This window comes from Notothenia rossii (assembly GCF_949606895.1).
Source record: "Notothenia rossii genome assembly, chromosome: 9".
Lineage (NCBI taxonomy): Eukaryota > Metazoa > Chordata > Actinopteri > Perciformes > Nototheniidae > Notothenia > Notothenia rossii.
The window spans coordinates 80,079,311-80,104,012 of record NC_136907.1 but is presented as its reverse complement, the minus strand read 5'-3'; the positions used below and the strand labels follow the sequence as shown (position 1 = coordinate 80,104,012).

The 24,702-nt window shown below is 41.9% G+C and overlaps 1 protein-coding gene across 1 annotated transcript in view; it reads right to left on the bottom strand.

Annotated features, from left to right (window-relative positions):
- The window catches only part of tmeff1a (transmembrane protein with EGF-like and two follistatin-like domains 1a), a 46,694-nt gene extending 24,594 nt beyond the window's left edge, over positions 1 to 22,100 (bottom strand). The window contains exon 1 of the mRNA XM_079651083.1: positions 21,104 to 22,100. Within this exon, the coding sequence (XP_079507209.1) occupies positions 21,104 to 21,254 (151 nt within the window). The 5' untranslated portion in view covers positions 21,255 to 22,100. The remainder of the gene's footprint in view (positions 1 to 21,103) is intronic.
- Positions 22,101 to 24,702: the final 2,602 nt, after the last annotated feature.

The window sequence follows — 24,702 nt, the reverse complement described above, 5'->3', positions numbered from 1 at the left end:
TGGTGTTAAGATGTTTGCAGACATTGGGAGGTTTTGTTTGGGAGGACGCGATAGTTAATTAAAAAAGGTAAATGCTCTTTCATCTAGATTTATTTACGACAACTTCCCAAAAGCAATTTAATACTTTTAGAGCTTGAAAGGATGCGGGGGAAATAAAGAGGCAACAAACCGCCGTTGATGTTCTGATTCACCGCTCTCAATATTCCTGCTTGTTAGCGTTAATGGAAAAGCTATTTGCAGATGTAAAGCACTTGAAACTGTAAATCTGGGTCTGTTTTATTTGCAGGGAGTGCTCTCTATCTGCTGCAGTTACACAACTCACATTATGAGCGGACAGCAGCAGGATGAAGGGGGGGGGTCTTTGAAAAACAATTTGATTTCACACTACAGAGCGAGGGTGTGAGAGCTTTCTGGCCCTGCACGAAGCAACTGACTATAAAAACAAGTCACTTTGATCAATAGAATATATCTTTATTGTCACCATACAAAGTACGACAACATTTCTTTGGCAACTCTCACTGCAGTAAAAACATAGACGCAAATAAATAAATAAGAGTGGGTGTTAGGGAATAATTTGCTTAGGTGTTCAACCTTCGACCCAGTTCATCGTTTTCTCTCTTCACTGTCTCCTTTCCCACGGCATAGTTCTACGGCCTTGGGTATCACTGCTATCTCTCTTAAGGGGGAGGAGCTTGGGTATCACTGCTATCTCTCTTAAGAGGGAGGAGCTTGGGTATCACTGCTATCTCTCTTAAGGGGGAGGAGCTTGGGTATCACTGCTATCTCTCTTAAGGGGGAGGAGCTTGGGTATCACTGCTATCTCTCTTAAGGGGGAGGAGCTTGGGTATCGCTGCTATCTCTCTTAAGGGGGAGGAGCTTGGGTGTCACTGCTATCTCTCTTAAGAGGGAGGAGCTTGGGTATCACTGCTATCTCTCTTAAGGGGGAGGAGTTTGGGTATCACTGCTATCTCTCTTAAGGGGGAGGAGCTTGGGTATCACTGCTATCCCTCTTAAGGGGGAGGAGCTTGGGTATCACTGCTATCTCTCTTAAGGGGGAGGAGCTTGGGTATCACTGCTATCTCTCTTAAGGAGGAGCAGCTTGGGTATCACTGCTATCTCTCTTAAGGGGGAGGAGCTTGTGTATCACTGCTATCTCTCTTAAGGGGGAGGAGCTTGTGTATCACTGCTATCTCTCTTAAGGAGGAGCATATTGGGTATTACTGCTATCTCTCTTAAGGGGGAGGAGCTTGGGTATCGCTGCTATCTCTCTTAAGGGGGAGGAGCTTGGGTATCACTGCTATCTTTCTTAAGGGGGAGGAGCTTGGGTATCACTGCTATCTCTCTTAATGGGGAGGAGCTTGAGTATCACTGCTATCTCTCTTAAGGGGTAGGAGCTTGAGTATCACTGATATCTCTCTTAAGGGGGAGGAGCTTGTGTATCACTGCTATCTCTCTTAAGGGGGAGGAGCTTGTGTATCACTGCTATCTCTCTTAAGGAGGAGCATATTGGGTATTACTGCTATCTCTCTTAAGGGGGAGGAGCTTGGGTATCGCTGCTATCTCTCTTAAGGGGGAGGAGCTTGGGTATCACTGCTATCTCTCTTAAGGGGGAGGAGCTTGGGTATCACTGCTATCTCTCTTAAGGGGGAGGAGCTTGGGTATCACTGCTATCTCTCTTAATGGGGAGGAGCTTGAGTATCACTGCTATCTCTCTTAAGGGGTAGGAGCTTGAGTATCACTGATATCTCTCTTAAGGGGGAGGAGCTTGTGTATCACTGCTATCTCTCTTAAGGGGGAGGAGCTTGGGTATCACTGCTATCTCTCTTAAGGGGGAGGAGCTTGAGTATTATCCGGCCGTAACTCCAAATAAACCATCAGCGTTTGCCATCAAAGCTCCAGCTCTCCATCGTGTCTCTTTGAGTCCTGACTCTCCATTGCTACAGAAGTTTCCCCCACAGTGGTAAAAGCAGAGCGATGGCAGTGCCACGAGATAACATTCAATGTCAATGTGCATATTTACACTCACAGTCTAAAAACGGTAAATGTAGTGTATTAACTGTAGAGGGTTTTAGTAACCAAAGGATGCAGGTAAAATAGGGAAACTGTTAATTAACATTTGAGGTACTTTCATGCTTTTTGCAGAAATAACTAGTTGTAAAAATATGATTATTATATAAAATAAATCAGCCAAAATGTAATTAAAGACAAGCTTAACAATTATAGAAAATTAATTCGCCATCTAGAAATATGTGTTGTATTTTTTACATTTATTTTTGAATAGTTTCAAGTGTCTTTCTTCCTCATTTTTGATTATATTTTCAATCCTAAAAACATTTTGTTGTTAATACTTACTCGCTTTACCTTAAAGGTCACCTATCATGCTATTTGTAGGCAACAGCATAGATCTCAGATATATAAAAATATATAAAAAACATGTCTATGAAGTGTTTTGCTCAAAATACCAAACAGATCACCCATTCCAGCCACGCCTCATATCCCTCTATTTCACTTCCTGTTTCTAAAGTGATGATTTGGGTATAAAGCTTTAAAAAAATGAAAAATGGATACAAATAAAAGAGGAGGGGGCTGAGCTCATGCGGGACCCGGCAGCTACTGTCTAAACTAAATGCTCCCGTGATGAAACTCCATATCATGGATTATCAAGGATTATCTCTGAAACAGTATGGAGCTCAAAGGCTTTCTCTCTTGCCGGTTATACCACAAGGTGAGTTCCTTTTTACTTCCTGCTTCTTCACACACATGCTCTCCAGTACAGGTTAGCTCTGAGTGTTAGCGATGCTAATGTAAACACCGACCATATTACGTCCAAAACAGACGGCCATTGTTTCTGATAGCAACGTTTCTGATTGGGCCGTGGGTCCACATTTCAGATATTACGTCATATCGGACGCAAATCTGGATCAGCTCCGTTGTTCCCCCGTTTTTAGAGATTTGGGTACGGAGGAAAAGAGAAAGGGTTTTATTTTCTAACGCTGCGTGAGTTCCCAGAAACACCGGGGACACATGTTTATTTATGAAAGACATCAAAAAGATAGGTCCCCTTTAAAACACATTTTGTTGTTTATACTTACTCACTTTAACTTAAGTAACATTTTTACTTTAGAGTATTATTTAAATGTGGTTTTAGTGGAGTAAAGCATCGCATTGGCATCTAGAAATAATTATCGAATAAAAAAACTAACAAATTGAATAATGTAAAATGTATTTTTTCCACACTTTAAATACATGTTGTTGTTAATTCTTACTCACTTTACCTTAAGTAATATTTTTACTTGTAACAGAGTATTTTCTCAGTGTGGTTTGAGTTCTCTTAGCACTTCCTCTCCTCGCTGCTGGCTGTGAAATCTCTTCCCCTCGCTTCACCCACGCTCACCGCCGTGTAATTTCCATAATTACATCCCTGCAACTTCACACGGTGTAATTTGTCTCAATTGGATGACGGGCGATGTTTTAACGCTGCGGCTTACAGGATGTTTCTTTTGAGGCTCTTTGTGCCAGGGAGGAGTCGCTGAGTCTTAACGCTGTATAATCATCCCCAATGTTAGGGAGGGATGTTTCTGAACGTGTTTCACCGTCAGACACACCCCTGATGAAGAATGCAGAAAGATTTAAGGGGTTTGCTTCCTTTAGAACTGGAAGTTTGTGTTCAACCTTTTCTGGATATTTCCAAAATAATATCCCTGTATAAAACATACTGATACACACCTGAACATCAGCAGGAGAGGACTCTTTAAAGTAGAGACACTACATACTGATATACACCTGAACATCAGCAGGAGAGGACTCTTTAAAGTAGAGACACTACATACTGATATACACCTGAACATCAGCAGGAGAGGACTCTTTAAAGTAGAGACACTACATACTGATATACACCTGAACATCAGCAGGAGAGGACTCTTTAAAGTAGAGACACTACATACTGATATACACCTGAACATCAGCAGGAGAGGACTCTTTAAAGTAGAGGCACTACATACTGATATACACCTGAACATCAGCAGGAGAGGACTCTTTAAAGTAGAGACACTACATACTGATATACACCTGAACATCAGCAGGAGAGGACTCTTTAAAGTAGAGGCACTACATACTGATATACACCTGAACATCAGCAGGAGAGGACTCTTTAAAGTAGAGACACTACATACTGATATACACCTGAACATCAGCAGGAGAGGACTCTTTAAAGTAGAGACACTACATACTGATATACACCTGAACATCAGCAGGAGAGGACTCTTTAAAGTAGAGACACTACATACTGATATACACCTGAACATCAGCAGGAGAGGACTCTTTAAAGTAGAGACATTACATACTGATATACACCTGAACATCAGCAGGAGAGGACTCTTTAAAGTAGAGACACTACATACTGATATACACCTGAACATCAGCAGGAGAGGACTCTTTAAAGTAGAGACACTACATACTGATATACACCTGAACATCAGCAGGAGAGGACTCTTTAAAGTAGAGACACTACATACTGATATACACCTGAACATCAGCAGGAGAGGACTCTTTAAAGTAGAGACACTACATACTGATATACACCTGAACATCAGCAGGAGAGGACTCTTTAAAGTAGAGACACTACATACTGATATACACCTGAACATCAGCAGGAGAGGACTCTTTAAAGTAGAGACACTACATACTGATATACACCTGAACATCAGCAGGAGAGGACTCTTTAAAGTAGAGACACTACATACTGATATACACCTGAACATCAGCAGGAGAGGACTCTTTAAAGTAGAGACACTACATACTGATATCAATCTGAACATCAGCAGAATAGCTGAGTTAAACCACAATTGATCTCTTCAAAGTTCTGAATGCCCAAAGAAAGCTTCTATATAATCTGAATAACATCAGTATCTTCTCGTCGTGTTATTAAATGCATGCTTTCCTCGGTGTACCTGCAGTTTGTTCTTCATGCACCACCAGTGCAGATGACTACAAAGAGGGGAATTAATTGGATGTAAATTAATTAACCGGCAGCCATGAATGCAGTAAAAATGTAGATTTGATGGAATACAAATCTTCTGGATTATAGCGTGCATGTGTCCCTGGATAAACGTGTCTCTGAGCTGCAGGCTGTAAATCTGTGTTGTGCTTTGGAGGTGACGTGTGGACAGATCCTCAATGTTTCCTTTGTACTCTGATCGATTCTCACCGACTGTTTATGAGCATGCAACTCCCTCCAAATCTGTCCAAAAACATCCCCGTCCCCCTAACACAGAGAGACATTCAGCTGCACCATGCATTGACTAACCCTAATTATAAGGGTTACAATATGGCAATTATTATTATAAGAGTCAATACATACACATCACTCATACTCATACAAAGCTCCGGACCTGGCGTGACGGGGCCTTCGCAGCAGCAGCCCCCCCACACTCTGGAACTCCCTCTCCATCCACGTCAGATCCGCCATCACGCTCACATCATTCAAACAATCCCTCAAAACTCACCTTTTCACTCTTGCCTTCAACTCCTAATCCACTAACCCCTTGCCCTTATTCCTCCTAGCTTAGCACTTTCTACTTTTGTTGTTATTTTGTTTTACTTGCTTGTAAGCGCTTTGAGCACCAGGAAAAGCGCTTTATAAATGTAATGTATTATTATTATTATTATTATACTGTAATAAAAACACTTTTACATATTTATTTTTGGTGTACATTAAAGTAAAGGGTGACATTTTTACTTATCTTTTTATATAAATATTCTATTTATTTATTTTTTGCACGCTTTTACTTCCTATAAATAGTTGTACTTAAAGGTGGGGTAGGTACGTTTGAGAAACCGGCTCGAGATACAATTGTTGTTATATTCCAGGGAATGCTCTTAACATCCCGAGATCAATGAATATCTGAAGTGCTTTGACAAAAAATCCATAAAAACATTTCATCTGTGGAACCCGTGGCGCTGTAAAGAGCACGACCAATCATCTGAGCCGGATAAAGTAACTGGATGGCCTACCTGCCTGTCAGCCTTCCATCTGTGCACAAACTTACCTCGTGCCCTCATTGGTCATTTGCGCGTTCGTGTGTGTTGGAGGAGATGGCAGATTTGTTCCGGCTGTGTATTTTCAAATTCTAGCGCACTCGAGCTGCTTTCTCCAAAATGACCTACCCCACCTTTAAACTTCCTTTGTTTATATACACATTTGATTTAGTATTTTATTGAGTTTTATCTTTGTATTTGTTTTTATTTTGAATACGGAGCAGCTGGAACACAATTCCTCCCAGGATAAATAAAGTATTCAATTCTGTTAAAAATAGGTTTTCCTGTTTTATGCCTTTTTCCTTTTTAACTCGATCCGTCTTCCTTTCTTTATTTCACCACGTTTAGTTTTTCTCTCACCCGGTGTTGATCCTGCCGCTTCTCAACACTCTCTGTTCAATAATATTTCACAGAGTTGTTCGAGGCCGTCTCAAAGACAAAGAGAGGTTTAGCTCTCAGACTCCTGCTGAGTTCAGCTGCTGCTCGAGGAATAAAGACCTCAGTGAAGAAGCTGCGTTACAGAGATAAAGAGGCAGCGAGACACAAACACACGAAATCTGGTGGAGGAAGCCAATTACTGAATTTGAAAAGGAGTTCAGAGTGACAAACCGGAGGGACATTTGTCATGACATGAAAGATACACTACAGAAAGATTGATGCTTATCTGATGTGCCTTTAAAGAGTCCTCTCCTGCTGATGTTCAGGTGTATATCAGTATGTAGTGTCTCTACTTTAAAGAGTCCTCTCCTGCTGATGTTCAGGTGTATATCAGTATGTAGTGTCTCTACTTTAAAGAGTCCTCTCCTGCTGATGTTCAGGTGTATATCAGTATGTAGTGTCTCCACTTTAAAGAGTCCTCTCCTGCTGATGTTCAGGTGTATATCAGTATGTAGTGTCTCTACTTTAAAGAGTCCTCTCCTGCTGATGTTCAGGTGTATATCAGTATGTAGTGTCTCCACTTTAAAGAGTCCTCTCCTGCTGATGTTCAGGTGTATATCAGTATGTAGTGTCTCTACTTTAAAGAGTCCTCTTCTGCTGATGTTCAAGTGTATATCAGTATGTAGTGTCTCTACTTTAAAGAGTCCTCTCCTGTTGATGTTCAGGTGTATATCAGTATGTAGTGTCTCTACTTTAAAGAGTCCTCTCCTGCTGATGTTCAGGTGCATATCAGTATTTAGTGTCTCTACTTTAAAGAGTCCTCTCCTGCTGATGTTCAGGTGTATATCAGTATGTAGTGTCTCTACTTTAAAGAGTCCTCTCCTGCTGATGTTCAGGTGTATATCAGTATATAGTGTCTCTACTTTAAAGAGTCCTCTCCTGCTGATGTTCAGGTGTATATCAGTATGTCGTGTCTCTACTTTAAAGAGTCCTCTCCTGCTGATGTTCAGGTGTATATCAGTATGTAGTGTCTCTACTTTAAAGAGTCCTCTCCTGCTGATGTTCAGGTGTATATCAGTATGTAGTGTCTCTACTTTAAAGAGTCCTCTCCTGCTGATGTTCAGGTGTATATCAGTATGTAGTGTCTCTACTTTAAAGAGTCCTCTCCTGCTGATGTTCAGGTGTATATCAGTATGTAGTGTCTCTATTTTAAAGAGTCCTCTCCTGCTGATGTTAAACTTACCCATGCAGATCTCAAACTGTGAGCCAACATGGAGTCAGATCTATGAGAGGAACTTTTTCCAGCCTCCTCCGGCACTGAATGGATTCTCCCAAAAAGTCTGTGATGCGAGACTAATCAGGTCCCATTGCAATTCTGGATTGGACACACGCACACACGCACGCACGAAACATTAAAATACGCCAGTATTCCCCACTGGTGGATTCACTGTTTCTGCCAGACCAGGGCTGCGAGAGCGGGGGGGGGAGGTTGTTTTGAATTTTGACTTGAGCCGTTCCTTATAGATACTGTCTTTTTACGTTAGTGAGCCGGATCATTTGGCTCGGCTCTCTTAAAGCGCCGGCTGTTTCGACTCCCAAACGGCTCTTCATGTTACCTCAGTTTACCATGGAGCCTCAGTTTCGCGCGCGCTCCACTAAAACCCCCCCGCTCATCACGTCCAAATCGCGGACGTTCCGTGTTGTCCTGTAGCAGTCACCTTCGATGTCGGGGAAACGATTTTCAATACTCCGAAAATAATCCCACCAGACTCCTTTGCCCCTCCAACAGCGGGATGTCCTTGTCCTTTTTCCTTTTCTTCATTTCAAGCGATAAAAACTCTCGATCTTCTCTCAAATTATTAATATTTTTGGGAATTTTTTCAAATGACGGCAAGAAGCCCCCTGGCGGAAACGCTGGGTGGATTTAAACATGGTCGTTACAAACAAGTGTCTAAAGGAGACGACTAAACGTCATCACGTCCAACATTAGCCACCTTTAGCTTAGCGGTGGTGACGTGAAGTCATGTGACCGTGCTGTAGTTCCTTTATAGCCTAACATTAGCGTCTTTAGCTTAGCGGTGGTGACGTGAAGTCATGTGACCTTGCTGTAGTTCCTTTATAGCCCAACATTAGCCTCCTTTAGCTTAGAGGTGGTGACGTGAAGTCATGTGACCGTGCTGTAGTTCCTTTATAGCCCAACATTAGCCTCCTTTAGCTTAGCGGTGGTGACGTGAAGTCATGTGACCGTGCTGTAGTTCCTTTATAGCCCAACATTAGCCTCCTTTAGCTTAGCGGTGGTGACGTGAAGTCATGTGACCGTGCTGTAGTTCCTTTATAGCCCAACATTAGCCTCCTTTAGCTTAGAGGTGGTGACGTGAAGTCATGTGACCGTGCTGTAGTTCCTTTATAGCCCAACGTTAGCCTCCTTTAGCTTAGCGGTGGTGACGTGAAGTCATGTGACCGTGCTGTAGTTCCTTTATAGCCCAACGTTAGCCTCCTTTAGCTTAGCGGTGGTGACGTGAAGTCATGTGACCGTGCTGTAGTTCCTTTATAGCCCAACGTTAGCCTCCTTTAGCTTAGCGGTGGTGAGGTGAAGTCATGTGACCGTGCTGTAGTTCCTTTATAGCCCAACGTTAGCCTCCTTTAGCTTAGCGGTGGTGACGTGAAGTCATGTGACCGTGCTGTAGTTCCTTTATAGCCCAACGTTAGCCTCCTTTAACTTAGCGGTGGTGACGTGAAGGTGACGGGGACACAGGGATTTTAGCCTTTGCAGACCATTTACTTACATGCACTAAAAGCTATAGAACACACTACAGGAAAGGGAACATCTCAAAAAGCAGAAAAGGGCCTCTCTAAAACCTTTGGCTTCTTGTGGAGGGAACATGATCTGCTGAGGCTTCACTGGACAAAAAGGCTGCAGAATAAACGAAGAAAGCAGCAGACAAGCTTCAGACGATGATGTATGACGGCCGCAGAATAAAAAATGCAGCAGCACTAAATTATAAATTGTCTCGGGCTGTGAAAATATTGGTCCAATCAATTCCTGCCGGATAAATAAATGTATGGCTGGGCCTCGGCTGGTTGTTTGGTCATGAAGAATTCATCAGCATCAGCACAGAAGCCGCTCTTTATCCCGAGGATAGAACCAGGAGCGACGGGACGTAAAGACGAGTTTATAGCCGCAGTGAGGAGGAACTGTTCATCAATGCGTGGAGATGTTGAGCCGGGGAAAATAAAGATCATAAATGTGGTTCCTTTATCCACTCTAGTGTGTTTGTGCGCAGGACATTAAAAAGACAAACCTGTGACACGGGACGGTTATTCCTGACGGCAAAACCTACTGTTTAAGTAGCCATAATTCTACGTGCTCGCCTTCTTGGTTTTTAGGGTTGGACAAAGATAAGACATTAATGGATTATAAAACAGATTTAAAATGGGTTAGGTTGGGTTTTATCCGTATTCTAATGGATTCCAAAGGATTAAAACTCTTCCAATTGGCCAATTAAAGGCAGAACGGGTGCACAATCTTATCTACGAATGATTAAAATGAATGCATTATAATATATTATGGGATTTCCCATTTTAAAAAGGGGTTTCAAGGGGAAAACCCGGAGAATTGGCTGAAATTACAGCCACGCCTGAATGAAAAGCATATTTAATGGTACAGATGCATTTTGGGTTTTAGGGTTAAAATGCTTGATTGTTTTATACTAATTAAATTTCTTATCACTACTATTAAGGGGCTTTTTCAGTCAGGCTTCTTAATGAACTTTCATGGGTTTAATGGGGAAATTAATGGACTGATTTAAGGACTATAATTATTACAAGACATTTTTAATTGGCTTTTCAATTGAGGTTTTAAAGAAGAAATGTATGGGTGGTAATTCAAAGATATTTCTCATATCAAGTCAAAATGGAATCCTAATATATTATACATAAAAATGCCTTTTAATAAAACCTCAGTAAAATATTACACAGATCAAATGAAGGATGGTTTCTCTCTTCGGAGCGATGACTTGTTTTTCATTTTCTCTTATCAGTTTCATTCACGATAAGACTTCTCACCATCTCAGTTTCTTCGTATCAAAAACACAGATTCTTTAAGACTCGATACTCTTTTAAAACCAATTTCCTGTGACCAACCAGTAAACACGTTATTGCAAAAAGAACCAGGACTGAACTCTCAACGATTCTCTCTTTAAACCTCCAGAGATAAAACGTTTTTCAGTAACTGCTTGAAAGTAAATGTCTCTATATTTTAAAACAAGCTTTTCTCCGGATGCTCCACTATCTGTCCTGACAGCAGCTGAAATAATCCTGCTTCTCCACGGTGCGTTTGGAAGGTCAAATCAATCAGAAATCACAGCTCTGCTCCTCAGAAGTCTAGCGTTGGAGGAGTAAATGCTATCAGAGAAAAGTAACCGGCGGCCAAAAGGCCAAAAGAGAGGATCCCCACATTTGAAGAAGACCACCTACTGTGAAGAGGCTGCCTTCTTGCAGTAAACACAGCTGAAACGTCCTGCGGGCAGTAAACACATCGTCCTCCTCACATCCACTAATAAATGCTCTCATGCGTCTCTAACAGGAACCCATCACTGTGTTGTGAAAATCATTCCTTATGACATATTTAGCACAGACACAATTTAAAAAAGGGATCAAAACCACCGCACCAGAAATATTCTCCGTGCATTCTGTCAAAAGCGGCCTACATTACCCACAATGCAATGGGTTTCAAGAGCTTTTTGTGTCCAAGTGTCGAATTAACGTCTCTCTTTTAGCTCTGTTTTTGGTCTCCTTCAGCTCCTTGGGGTCTCCTAATCTGTTAAATGATCATTAAGAGACGCTGAAAGTCACCCACTTGTTCACAGGTCATACATAAACTACTATAAAATAAAACACCACAAAGAAAAGCACCATATAAGACCGTTTGATACTAGAGATGTCCCGATCCGATCACGTGATTGGGGATCGGAGCCGATCACGTGATTTTCAAAAGATCGGAATCGGGTGAAAAAAATCGGGGATCGGGATTTTCTTTTCTTCTTTTTATAAAATATTTTTATAATTTTATTTAATGTGACAAAACAAAAATGGACATGTTCAGGTCTTAAAGTCATCCTGAGGCCTTAGTTTTGGTTTAAAATTACACAACATCATGTATGTGTTGCTTCTTTTGGGCTTGTTTCCACCTGGTTGCTTATTTCTCTCAAATCTGGCAACAGAGATGGCAGGGCGCAGTGTCTAATAGTAGCAGTAAGCTAACGAGAGGCTACGTTCAGCTGGTGACCCGGGACAGCGAAAATGTCAGGAATTTGGAAGTATTATAAAATTGAAAGCGAAGGCAGTGTAACAGCCAGATGCAATGTTTGCAAGGCGGAGGTTCCGCGTGGTGGAAAGAACAGAGCTACGTTCAACACGACCAATCTAATACACCACCTGAGAAACAAACACCAACAACAACACGATGAGTACACAGCGGCCACTCAGGTAACGGCCCTGAAACAACCGACACTTTCAGAGACTTTAAAAAGGAAAGAGAAACTGCCCCAGAACAGTGAAAAGGCCAAAAACATAACAGCCAAGATAGCTGAATTCATCGCGTTGGATGACCAGCCGTTATCTGTTACCTTTTTTTCTCTTAATGCATTGCATAAAGATCGGATCGGGAAAAATCGGTATCGGCAGATTGTCAAAATCAAATGATCGGAATCGGATCGGGAGCAAAAAAGGTGATCGGGACATCCCCTTCGATACATTGGCGCACTGAGCCACAGCCTCCCTATAACGATATGAAATCTATATTTTGCCAAGCGCTATATCAAAGATGTTACTGTCTCTTCACTGTAAAAACTTTAAAGGTCATGCTCTTCTGGTTCTGACCCGTCCCCTTGTGTGTTATGAAGGTTGTTCTGCATGTGAACGGTCTGCAGAGTCAAAAACCCTCAAAGTACACTCTGTAAGGAGTAAAACTCTAACACAGAGAAGACCTGTCTGTGCTGCCCCAGAACGCCTCGTTGGACATTTCTCTGTTTCCATATTTGGGTATGGTGACGTGACCATACCCAAATGGACCCATTGGTTAAAATGGACCAATCCTTGTGAGCACGCACCCAGACCCCATGCAGCATTCCCATCTGTTTGTCCTTACTGGGGTCATGTCCTGGTTGCTAACAAACGCCATTGTAAATAATCACTGATGTCCCGCTGTAACGGTGGTGGACTCATCAGAACAGAGTGGGCGAGCTGACCAATCAGAGCACAGTGGGCTCATTGGGGGGGGGGGGGTAGCAGGAGCTCCAACAAGAGTTTGGAACATTGAACAATGTACATCTATTCGAGTTTCGCTTGTTCTCCTGTATCGCCGATCCAGAAACCTGTCCGCTCCTCGCAGCAGCGAGCCTCGTAACATCCCGACCAATCAGAGCACACTGGGCTCACAGAGAAAGGAGGGGGGGGGGGGCTCCAACAAGCCGTGTAGGACAGAGAGTGAATACACAGACTATACAGAGATGCTGTTTGAGAAACCAATGTGAGTTTGGAACATTGAACAATATAAATCTATTCTAGCAGACCATGATGGCCATGACACGGGACCTTTAAAGAAACTACACGTGTTAATGTTCCCTTTTCATATTAGGATTATAATAAAGCACACAGAATTAGCTTCCTCTCCATCAGTGTCAGCGCTCCTTTCTGCAGATGTCTACACAAAAGCCATGTAAACATCAGCAGGACTTCCTGTTTATTTACATTTCCTCAGAGACGTTTCACGGGTCCGCAAACAGCTGAGAGTTCAGGCGCTCCGGGAGATGAGACGGAAAAAAAAGCTGAGTTTGTTTCGGACTGAGAATCCTGAAAAACAGTGAACAGTACTGGAGACTTCAGTGTGGGAGGAACTCGAAGCGAGGAGGGCTTTTGGTTTGGTGACTGAAACTAAATGTGAAGTCTGAACTACATCTAGGTTCAGAGCAGAGAGACTTGATTATTTACAGGTGAGCGTTCATATGAGACCTCAAACATCTCAAGAACGGTGATGTTTATTAAAAGAAGAGCGATCTATCGGCAGCATCTGGAAACACTTTGTCGAGGCAACGTGGAGTCTGAGCCGAAAACATGATTAACGTCCCTGCTGAAAGCAGAAAGAACATGTTGTTGGTATCTTCTGTTTGTTTCTGCTCAAATTGAGGAATAAAACGCGTATTCAGCACAGATCCAGTCTGCAGTATGAGACATATTTATGACGGATTGAAAACAAAATCTATTCGTTTTCTATTGTTTTTTTTGCTTTTTTGGTTTATTAAGCAATTACTGTTTTCAATATCAATCCCTATAACATTATTCTTGATATAGAGACACTCAATACTCAATTTTCTAAAAACCCCAAGGCCACTTTATTATTAATTCTGTGTAAAACTGCTTTTCAAGCCAAAATATGTATTGAATATACAGAATTCAGACTAGTGTACTTTTGATATCTCAGACATTAAATCCACATTAATTATGATAACGTTTATTCAGTAGATTTAGAATATCATGATACTTATATCTCCATGAAGCCTCCTTAGAGAGAAAGGAAGCTGAGGAGACATTCAACTGTAAATAATATATATATAAAAACCTTTAACAAAACATACGTCTCTGCGATTGGACAGGATTTCTACATGCAAAGGCAATTTGATGCATTTCAATCAACATTAAGGCTAGTCTTTCGGACGTTTAAAGTGGATGAGTTGCACTGAGGTACAAAACAACATATGTATTGATGGTCCTCCTGCAGCTCTGCAGATTCATCTTTACATTAATGGATAATCAAAGAGCTGCGGGGTGTGGAGTGAAGGAGGCAGAAGAGGAGATGGAGAGCGATGCTCCAGCTCAGAAAGGTTTGTTTTTTAGCTTAAAAAGTCTCGATCTCAACAACAACTCCAAACCACAGCCTCAGAAACACATGTGCAACCAGACAATTATTCTCATATCCGAAATACAAAGCTCTGAACGCCACAGAACAACACCCGGAGAACATGTGGAGAGCAGAGCTGACTTTAATGTGAGAAATTCACTCATTATTTGATCTTTTCTCACAGCGTTTTAGCCACATGACAGCTGGAAAGAGCCGCACTTGGATACCACGATAAAACACAAAAACAAAAATAATAAATCCCCATGTGACTCTCTTTTACAACTGTTTGCACACTGGTTTGGTAAAAAAGTTAATCTGGGTCATAGTCCCCTCTCTGATATGTAGTTTATATTGATGTGAACATTAAAAAAAAACGGGATTCATTTAAATTTCTCGACAAAAACTACATTTACACATTGAACACATCATGTAGCTTTCTCCTTACAGAATAGAGCTTGAATTCAACCCAACTCCACTGGCCGCTATCAGCTAACAACTACAATCTAAAGCTAACAGCTAACAGTAAGAATCTTACAGCTAACAGCTAACAACAGGAATTGTAGCTAACAGCTAACAGTGAGAATCTAAAAGCTAACAGCTAACAACAGGAATTGTAGCTAACAGCTAACAGTGAGAATCTAAAAGCTAACAGATAACAACCGGAATTGTAGCTAACAGCTAACAGTGAGAATCTAAAAGCTAACAGATAACAACCGGAATTGTAGCTAACAGCTAACAGTGAGAATCTAAAAGCTAACAGCTAACAACAGGAATTGTAGCTAACAGCTAACAGTGAGAATCTAAAAGCTAACAGCTAACAACAGGAATTGTAGCTAACAGCTAACAGTGAGAATATAAACGCTAACAGCTAACAACAGGAATTGTAGCTAACAGCTAACAGTGAGAATCTAAAAGCTAACAGATAACAACCGGAATTGTAGCTAACAGCGAGAATCTAAAAGCTAACAGCTAACAACAGGAATTGTAGCTAACAGCTAACAGTGAGAATCTAAAAGCTAACAGATAACAACCGGAATTGTAGCTAACAGCTAACAGTGAGAATCTAAAAGCTAACAGCTAACAACAGGAATTGTAGCTAACAGCTAACAGTGAGAATCTAAAAGCTAACAGCTAACAACAGGAATTGTAGCTAACAGCTAACAGTGAGAATATAAACGCTAACAGCTAACAACAGGAATTGTAGCTAACAGCTAACAGTGAGAATCTAAAAGCTAACAGATAACAACCGGAATTGTAGCTAACAGCTAACAGTGAGAATCTAAACGCTAACAGCTAACAACAGGAATTGTAGCTAACAGCTAAAAGTGAGAATCTTACAGCTAACAACTAACAGCTAACAACTAGAATATAAAAGCTAACAGCTAGAATATATCAACTAAAATATAAAAGCTCACAGATAGAATTTAACAGCTAAGCTAACAGTGACAATCTACAAGCTAACAGCTAACAACTAGAATATAAAAGCTAACCGCTAGAATCGTACAGATAACAGCCAATGGGAATATAAAAGCTAATAACTAGAATCAAACAGCTATAAAGGTAGGCTACAGCTAACAGCTAGCGTTAACTAGCTCTCCTGCATTTTTCAACACACAATTGTTTTTTAAATCAAGCATGAGGAAAAACGGGTGAAAATGAAGTGTACTGTTTCTCAAACAGAAATGTATCGACCATATTATTTTAATGTTTTTCAGGCCGAGGACCCCTTAGATTAAAAAACAATATAGCAGGGATCCCTTACTCACCAAATGTGTATTACAAATTGCACATTTTGGCCTTAAGGAACCATGTAGGGCTAAACAGTCATTTAGTCAGTTCTAAGGACCCCAAGACACCCTGTTATTTCAAGTTGTCGTAGAAGAGCTAAATCTGCGAGCAGCTATTGGCTAATGTGTGCAGTGTAAAATGCTATAGGTTTAAGCTAACAGTGGTAACTTGCAGAAAGCTGAACAACAGGTTTGTTGACCCTAATATCCCGTAAATTAGCTGTGTTCCTGCTTGCGTACAACGGTCTTTTTCCCCATCTAAACTAACAGAGAAAGATGTCAGCGAGTAAACAAACTGTAAATCGTCCTCTCAGGAATTCATAGCTGACGTCAGAAATGCTGTTTTACAGGATCATAATACGGGTGAATAATGGTGTGCTATAAATGCTTTATGCTCCTCCAGGGCCTTATTTTCCCTTCAGACCCTGAACGCAGCCACAAAATTCCTTTCTTTATGTTATCTGAGCATCAGTTTTGAAAGAAGCGCAGAGAAATATCTGGTTTCTCTGGTATCTGTTATGTGTTCGAATTACATTCTCTGTGCCAAGGTAAATCAATATATTTATCATTGTTCAGATACAGTCTATGGTTCAGATCCTTAGTCAAAGAAGAAATTCTATAGTCCATTGCAAGTAAAAGTCAGTAATACAGTACAGTTTGAGTTTTATCAGCTAAATGTACTCAAAGAATCAAAAGTAAAAGTACTCAGTATGCAGAACGGCTATTTATACAGTATTATATAACTCTGTATTATCTCTAACAAATGCATGTGAGAGCATTTTAATGCTGTAGTTTTACACAGAACACTATCATATCAGATATCATGTGATTATATAAAAAAGGAACTTGTAAGTATGAATGTCCTCGAGTAAAAAGAATGAGGTTTGAAATATATATCCATAGCCATAGCGATGTCACTTTGTTCCTGAACTTTGAGATTTTAGCCTCTGCAGACCATTTACATGCACAGAAACCTATAGAAGACACTACAGGAGAGGGAAGACCACACAAGGTACAATAAGGCCTCTTAATTCTGTCAAAATAATACTTGAGTATGGCTGTTAAGTACATGTGTCAGGGAATCATTCTGTAATACATGTTTACCTTTCGCCCTCTGACGCAGATGCTCAGCCGCTATCCCCCTTAAGGAGGGGCTGCCCTAGCAAGTTGTTGATGTCACCAGTTTGTGACCGGGCAGCTCTCGGTCAGAGATAGTTATTGTTGTGGGACACCTGGAGCACATCCTTCTCTGGGTGTAGATGACCCCGAGCCATAAGAGACAACAAATGTGATTCAGTGTCCTCAGCTGTTTAGTCTCTCTATTGAAGAATGTTGATTATTACACTCTGAACTAGTTAAAGGTCCCATGTCATGGCCATTTCTACTGATCATAGTTCCATTGTTGAGGTCTACTAGAATAGATTTACATTGTTCAATGTTCCAAACTCACATTGGTTTCTCAAACAGCATCTCTGTATAGTATGTGTATTCACTCTCTGTCCTACACGGCTTGTTGGAGCCCCCCCCCCCCCCCCCTCTCTCTGTGAGCCCAGTGTGCTCTGATTGTTCGGGACGTTGCGAGGCTCGCTGCTGCGAGGAGCGCACAGGTTTCTGGGTCGGCGATACTGGAGAACAAGCGAAACTCATCCTGAGCACACACGCACACACACACACACGCACACTCACAGCCGAAGTAAAAACAGTAAGTGTGGCTTGAGTCTGCGGAGAGCATTTCTCCGCCATCCCAACTCGGCTATTACCAGCGTTCAGGAAGCTCTATGCAAGTCAATGGGACTCCCTGTTAGTTAGCCAAGGGGTCCTGGTGTGTGACGAGCTCCGTGGATTGGTCCATTTGGGCCAATCCGGTCATTTGTTGTTGATTTGGGTGTTCACACGTCACAGAACCCAGGAAGCAAACAATGAAAACAGAGAAATGTCCAACGAGGCGTTCTGGGTCAGCATAGACAGGTCTTCTCTGGGTTAGAGTTTTACTCCCTACAGGCTGTACTTTGAGGGTTTGTGACTGCAGACCGTTCACATGCAGAAAAACCTTCATAACACACAAGGGGACAGGTCAGAACCAGAAAAGCATGACATGGGACCTTTAAGATCAGGAACTACAGGAGGGGTCTTCAGAATTGATTGTGGCATCTCTACCGTGTGGTTAGACCGTGGCCCGTGACATGTCTTGTGAATTCTCCGGCCGAAGCTCCAAATAAACCGCCAGTGTTTGCAATCAAAGCTCCAGCTCTCCTCGTGTCTCTGAGTCCTGACTCCATCAGAGCTCCAGCTCTCCTCGTGTCTCTGAGTCCTGACTCCATCAGAGCTCCAGCTCTTTTCGTGTCTCTGAGTCCTGACTCCATCAGAGCTCCAGCTCTCCTCGTGTCTCTCTGAGTCCTGACTCCATCAGAGCTCCAGCTCTCCTCGTGTCTCTCTGAGTCCTGACTCCATCAGAGCTCCAGCTCTCCTCGTGTCTCTCTGAGTCCTGACTCCATCAGAGCTCCAGCTCTCCTCGTGTCTCTCTGAGTCCTGACTCCATCAAAGCTCCAGCTCTCCTCGTGTCTCTCTGAGTCCTGACTCCATCAGAGCTCCAGCTCTCCTCGTGTCTCTCTGAGTCCTGACTCCATCAGAGCTCCAGCTCTCCTCGTCTCTCTGAGTCCTGACTCCATCAGAGCTCCAGCTCTCCTCGTGTCTCTCTGAGTCCTGACTCCATCAGAGCTCCAGCTCTCCTCGTGTCTCTCTGAGTCCTGACTCCATCAGAGCTCCAGCTCTCCTCGTGTCTCTCTGAGTCCTGACTCCATCAAAGCTCCAGCTCTCCTCGTGTCTCTCTGAGTCCTGACTCCATCAGAGCTCCAGCTCTCCTCGTGTCTCTGAGTCCTGACTCCATCAGAGCTCCAGCTCTCCTCGTGTCTCTCTGAGTCCTGACTCCATCAGAGCTCCAGCTCTCCTCGTGTCTCTCTGAGTCCTGACTCCATCAGAGCTCCAGCTCTCCTCGTGTCTCTCTGAGTCCTGACTCCATCAGAGCTCCAGCTCTCCTCGTGTCTCTGAGTCCTGACTCCATCAGAGCTCCAGCTCTCCTCGTGTCTCTCTGAGTCCTGACTCCATTAGAGCTCCAGCTCTCCTCGTGTCTCTCTGAGTCCTGACTCCATCAGAGCTCCAGCTCTCCTCGTGTCTCTCTGAGTCCTGACTCCATCAGAGCTCCAGCTCTCCTCGTGTCTCTGAGTCCTGACTCCATCAGAGCTCCAGCTCTCCTCGTGTCTCTCTGAGTCCTGACTCCATCAGAGCTCCAGCTCTCCTCGTGTCTCTGAGTCCTGACTCCATCAGAGCTCCAGCTCTCCTCGTGTGTCTCTGAGTCCTGACTCCCATTGCTACAGAAGTTTCCCCCACAGCATGTATACTTACTGACTGACTCTTTACCCTGAGCGTTGGCAGCGGTCAGGAGGAGAAAGTGTGTGTGAGTTTCTGAACCCACTTTGTTCATTTGTTCATAAATAACGGAGGAGGCAGTGACAGCTAACACTCATTTACATGGCTGCTGTTTTTCACTCTTTAATATTTAATAAACGCTAAAGAGGGAGAACAGGGTAATGCATTTATGAATATTATTATAAGAGAATGCAGGATGCAAATACTCACAGTCTATTGACACAGAGATATCATTGGGAGTATGTGTTAAAGTGGAAATGTATTGTCTTATATCTGACTATGTGAAGTGAAAGAAGAATCCCAAAATGCATAAATGCATGCATTCTTTAGATAATCTCAGCTAACATGATATTAACATTGTTTAATTATTTATAATGTATATTTCCATATTTCCATTCTCTCTCAGAAAGGAGAACAAGCAGCGGATACATCCTGCGTTTAAATGCACTTAACTCAATTTACTCGTAGCCGTTATTCAGTATATGTTCACAGAGGGCGCTCACTATATAAGCACAGTCCACATTTTATTTTTCTAAATATGTACGTAGTGTTTTTAAAAAGGGAAACAACTTATATTTGACTTTTATTTGAATATATTTACTCCAGGAGAAATCAAAACATGCATAAATTAATTAATTTAACATTACATTACAGTACATGTTAGACGCTTTTCTCCAAAGCGGCTAACATACTCAACACTGTGGGCAATCCGCACAGGAGGGGTTTGGGGTGAAGTGTCTCAGGGACACAACGACATGCTGACTGCAGTGGGGTTTGAAGTTTGAACTTCCTGATTCGAAGTCCAGCACACTACCCACTGAGCCACAGCCTCCCCTAACATCAACAGGCAATTATTTTAACAGTAATTTACTTTAATTAACATCAACAAATAAATTAAAACGTCTCTCCGGAGGACATTAACATGTTGACATATGTTGTCTAAAGATTTGACCATTTGTACTCCTGTCTATATATTATTATTCTCCATCAAAGCGTCTTTGGGTTTTTAGAAAAGCACTACACAAGTCTCATGTATTATTATATATGTTTTACACTTAAACTTTAACACTATTTTGACTCGGGGAAAACATTGTTGTGCACTTACTGTCCTCACATCTGACTCATTGTTACTCACAGGAAAACAACCAATGGATAAACATGTATTTAGTCTGACTCTCTTCACTCCATGAATCCCAACAATAAATACATGAATCATCAAAAGGCAACTCAATATATTTTTTGTCCCAACATGCAGACATTTAAAGAACAGTCATGATCCAAGGGAAACTATTTTTCACACTTTTTGACTTAGAATTGGACTATTTTAGCTCCAAATGCCAATACCTCTGTTTACTCCATGAATCCCAACACGCACCAATGAATGCATGTTTCATCACCCCAGTACTGATGTCCACAGATTCAGGTTTCATTGTGCTCAGCAGCTACAGTGTGGAAATGGCAATGGCATTCTTCTGACCTGAGCTCCTCCAACAATGCAACATGTCAAATAAAATACAAATAGTGCAAGAATGCATGTATGCTGTATGTGTTTGGTGTGTGTGTGGTGCAGAGCTCATACCTGTGCAGTCTTTCCCTTTGCCTTTGCACTCCCCGCTGTGGGGGTAGTACGACGCGCGCGCGGCAGGGAGGTGGAGCGGCAGCAGCAGCACGAGGGCGGGCAGGAGGAACCGCAGAGACCCCCTTGTGCTCCTCCCAGGGCACGAAAACATGATGCGGATCCCGGGCTGCAGGTGGAGGAAAGTAATCCCTGTTTGAAACCGAGGGGAAGATGGAGGAATGTGCGCAGGAGCTCAGATTCCGCTCCGGTTCGTGCAGAAAGGAAGCAGCAGAATCCCCTCCATCCGTCCGTGCGTCCTTCCTCCGCAGCTCCGCGTGTGTCTCCTCACGTGGATTTATATGTATGCACCACGAGCCTCCAGTCCACGTCCCTAAATCCCCCCCCCGCCGGTCAGGGTGGTGACCATGAGTCGCGGTGTTTGTGTCGGCGGTGGAGCGGCAGAGGAGCGGCAGAGGAGCGGCGGCGGTGGAGCGGCAGAGGACGCGGTGAAAGAGCAGCAGCTGCAGACACCACAACAAAGAGATCCGGACTGAGAAAGGGGGAAGACAGGAGGGTCACGTGACAGGGGGGATGCAACACTCCCCTCCACCTCCACGCCCCTTACGCACGCGCATGCCTTAAACACACAGAAATGATTGCAGTGTGTTTAAACTATAAGGAACAGGATAATGGTCACATTTATTTCGAAGAATATTTTTTTTTCATTCTGACTTTTTTGTTAGATTTCTGATATATATATTTTTATAATATATAATAATATATTCTTTTTTTCTCTGGCAACATTTTGAGATTGCAGGAAAAATGTCTACTAATTAATTATTATCTCTTTCACAGACACCTTTAAATAAAACTATTATCTGTAATTGAGTTGCAGTTAAAAACAGACTGCACTTCCTCTATCATTTCAGTATAATATATCCTTTAATAATATACAAATTGTTGTTATTTATATTTGTATATTTCCTGTTATCTTGAAGCCAGTGCTTGTCCACGACACATTTGTAATATTTGTACTTTCTTGAATATGCCTTGAAGACAATTCTTACTTATTAATAAACCTGATTCTGGTTCTGATTAACGAAAGCCAACCTTTTATCTTGGACACATTCAGTGTTGCTGCAGAACAGATAGGAATACTTCCCCCTTTACCACAGAATCAGCTCTCCATCACAGCAGCATGATTACACAGCAGGAAACACATATCCAGTGATGAGAGGAGCAGAAGAAGATGAAGTGAAATGAATGTGCTGGTGTTAGATTATCCTCTGAACTAAATGTGTGAGTATCATAAAGGTTAGTTTGAAACAGAGACTATTTTACAATCCAAAATCAAATATACGTTTTGGCTTTTTTTTTAGGGATACCCTTTGCAATGCTTACTTCCCTGTCAGCCTACAAAAGAACGTTATCACTGCACTACTCTACAGACACCTGGGAAAAGCAAGCACAGCTCAAATGTTGGGTTAGTTGGGTTTGTTTAGGATTACAGAATTCCGATTCTCATGAAAGTTGGTGGAAGGATGGAGCATTGACCAAAGAAAAACACTTTAAATATTGGAGCGGATCCGAAATGATGAGGTGCATACACGACTGACGTTTCACTTTCATTCAAATTACAACATGTTGCTGCATTGATGGTGTCACAAGAGCTTCTAAGACACTAAACGGTGGACAGAGGGAGTTTCACACAGAGATTATTTTCTGCAACAATCCAAAATCACATGGATCCCATTGGCTCTTTGTTGACGGAGCACTTTGTGATGCCTACTTCAGAGTCAGCACTATTCTATAAGACTAAATAAACTACTGTGAAAAGCAATCATAGCTCAAAGGTTGGGTTTGCTTTGGAATATGGAAAAACTACAGATCCGATTCTCATGAAAATGTGGAAGGCTGGAGCACCGGCCAAGGGAAAACACTTTAAATATTGGAGTGGATCGGAAATGATGAGGCGCCTACACGACTAAGGTTTCACTTTCATTAACCACACAACATTTGGCTGCATGTATCGTGTCTCAATAGCTTTTATCTCCCCTCCTGAATAAATACATGAAACGGTGGACAGAGGGAGGGGCTTTGAGACCCACAGATTAAATGGCTCGTTAAGGTTTGGGTGGTGATTAGTGAAGGGTTAAATCCCCCCCCCCCCCCTGTCTCTTGGATTAAACCCTAACCCTGTTGTGCTACAGATGGCGGAGGAAATTAAAAATCTACACGCCGCCATGACAACCAATGGGTGGAGGTTTCTAATCGTGATTTAATTCACTTGCACGGTTTAATACTCCAGTTATTCCGTATTAAAGCCACATTGTAAAGCAGATCTTATAAGCATTGCTTATTCCTGATCTCATTTCTGCTCAAAAGCCAATTAGAGATATCCATCAGGGAACCTCCTCTAATTGGTATCGCTGAGTTGCCATCCAACAACAATTATTGGTCTCTGGAAGCTTTCCTTTTAAAGAATTTGGGGTTTCACTATGAGCTATTTAACAAATTTAACTCAGTAAACCATTCACTTATTTAATTTACATAACAATGACTGTTATAAATACTGTTACTGGGATAAACAATTACATATACTGTGATTTACTCTGAGCAGGACGAGATGAAGACTTGTTCATTTGCACGATTAGTCCTTCTGTTATTTTTTATGCACACAGGGATATAACATTATCGCCCACTAAGCACGAAGGGATTTGAGAAAACAAATCGTCTTACTGTTGAACGATAAATACTTCAGTTGTTTTGTAATAAAGTCACATTTTGAAGCAGAGAGTCAAAGCATTTATTTCTCAGGTCATTAAAGTAAAGTAGTCCCTCTCACTGTGAGACGACAGACTGTCAGTGTCTGCGAAGCCAATTAGAGATAACCATCAGAAGACTTGATGGAATTGGTTTCTCTGATTTACTATTCCTCTCTTTCCAATTAGCCAAACCCCCCCCCCCCCCCCCAGAGGTGGGAAGTAGTGGAGGACAAAGACTTCGTTAACGTACTTAAGTAAATTGTTTTACTATCAGTACTTTACTCCACTACTTATTTTTCTGACGACTTTTTACTTTCTACTTCTCACATGTTGAACTCAAATACCTCTACTTTCTACTTCTTACATGTTGAACACAAATACCTATACTTTCTACTTCTTACATGTTGAACACAAATACCTGTACTTTCTACTTCTTACATGTTGAACACAAATACCTGTACTTTCTACTTCTTACATGTTGAACACAAATACCTGTACTTTCTACTTCTTACATGTTGAACTCAAATACCTGTACTTTCTACTTCTTACATGTTGAACTCAAATACCTGTACTTTCTACTTCTTATATGTTGAACACAAATACCTGTACTTTCTACTTCTTACATGTTGAACTCAAATACCTCTACTTTCTACTTCTTACATGTTGAACACAAATACCTGTACTTTCTACTTCTTACATGTTGAACACAAATACCTGTACTTTCTACTTCTCACATGTTGAACTCAAATACCTGTACTTTCTACTTCTTACATGTTGAACTCAAATACCTGTACTTTCTACTTCTTATATGTTGAACACAAATACCTGTACTTTCTACTTCTTACATGTTGAACT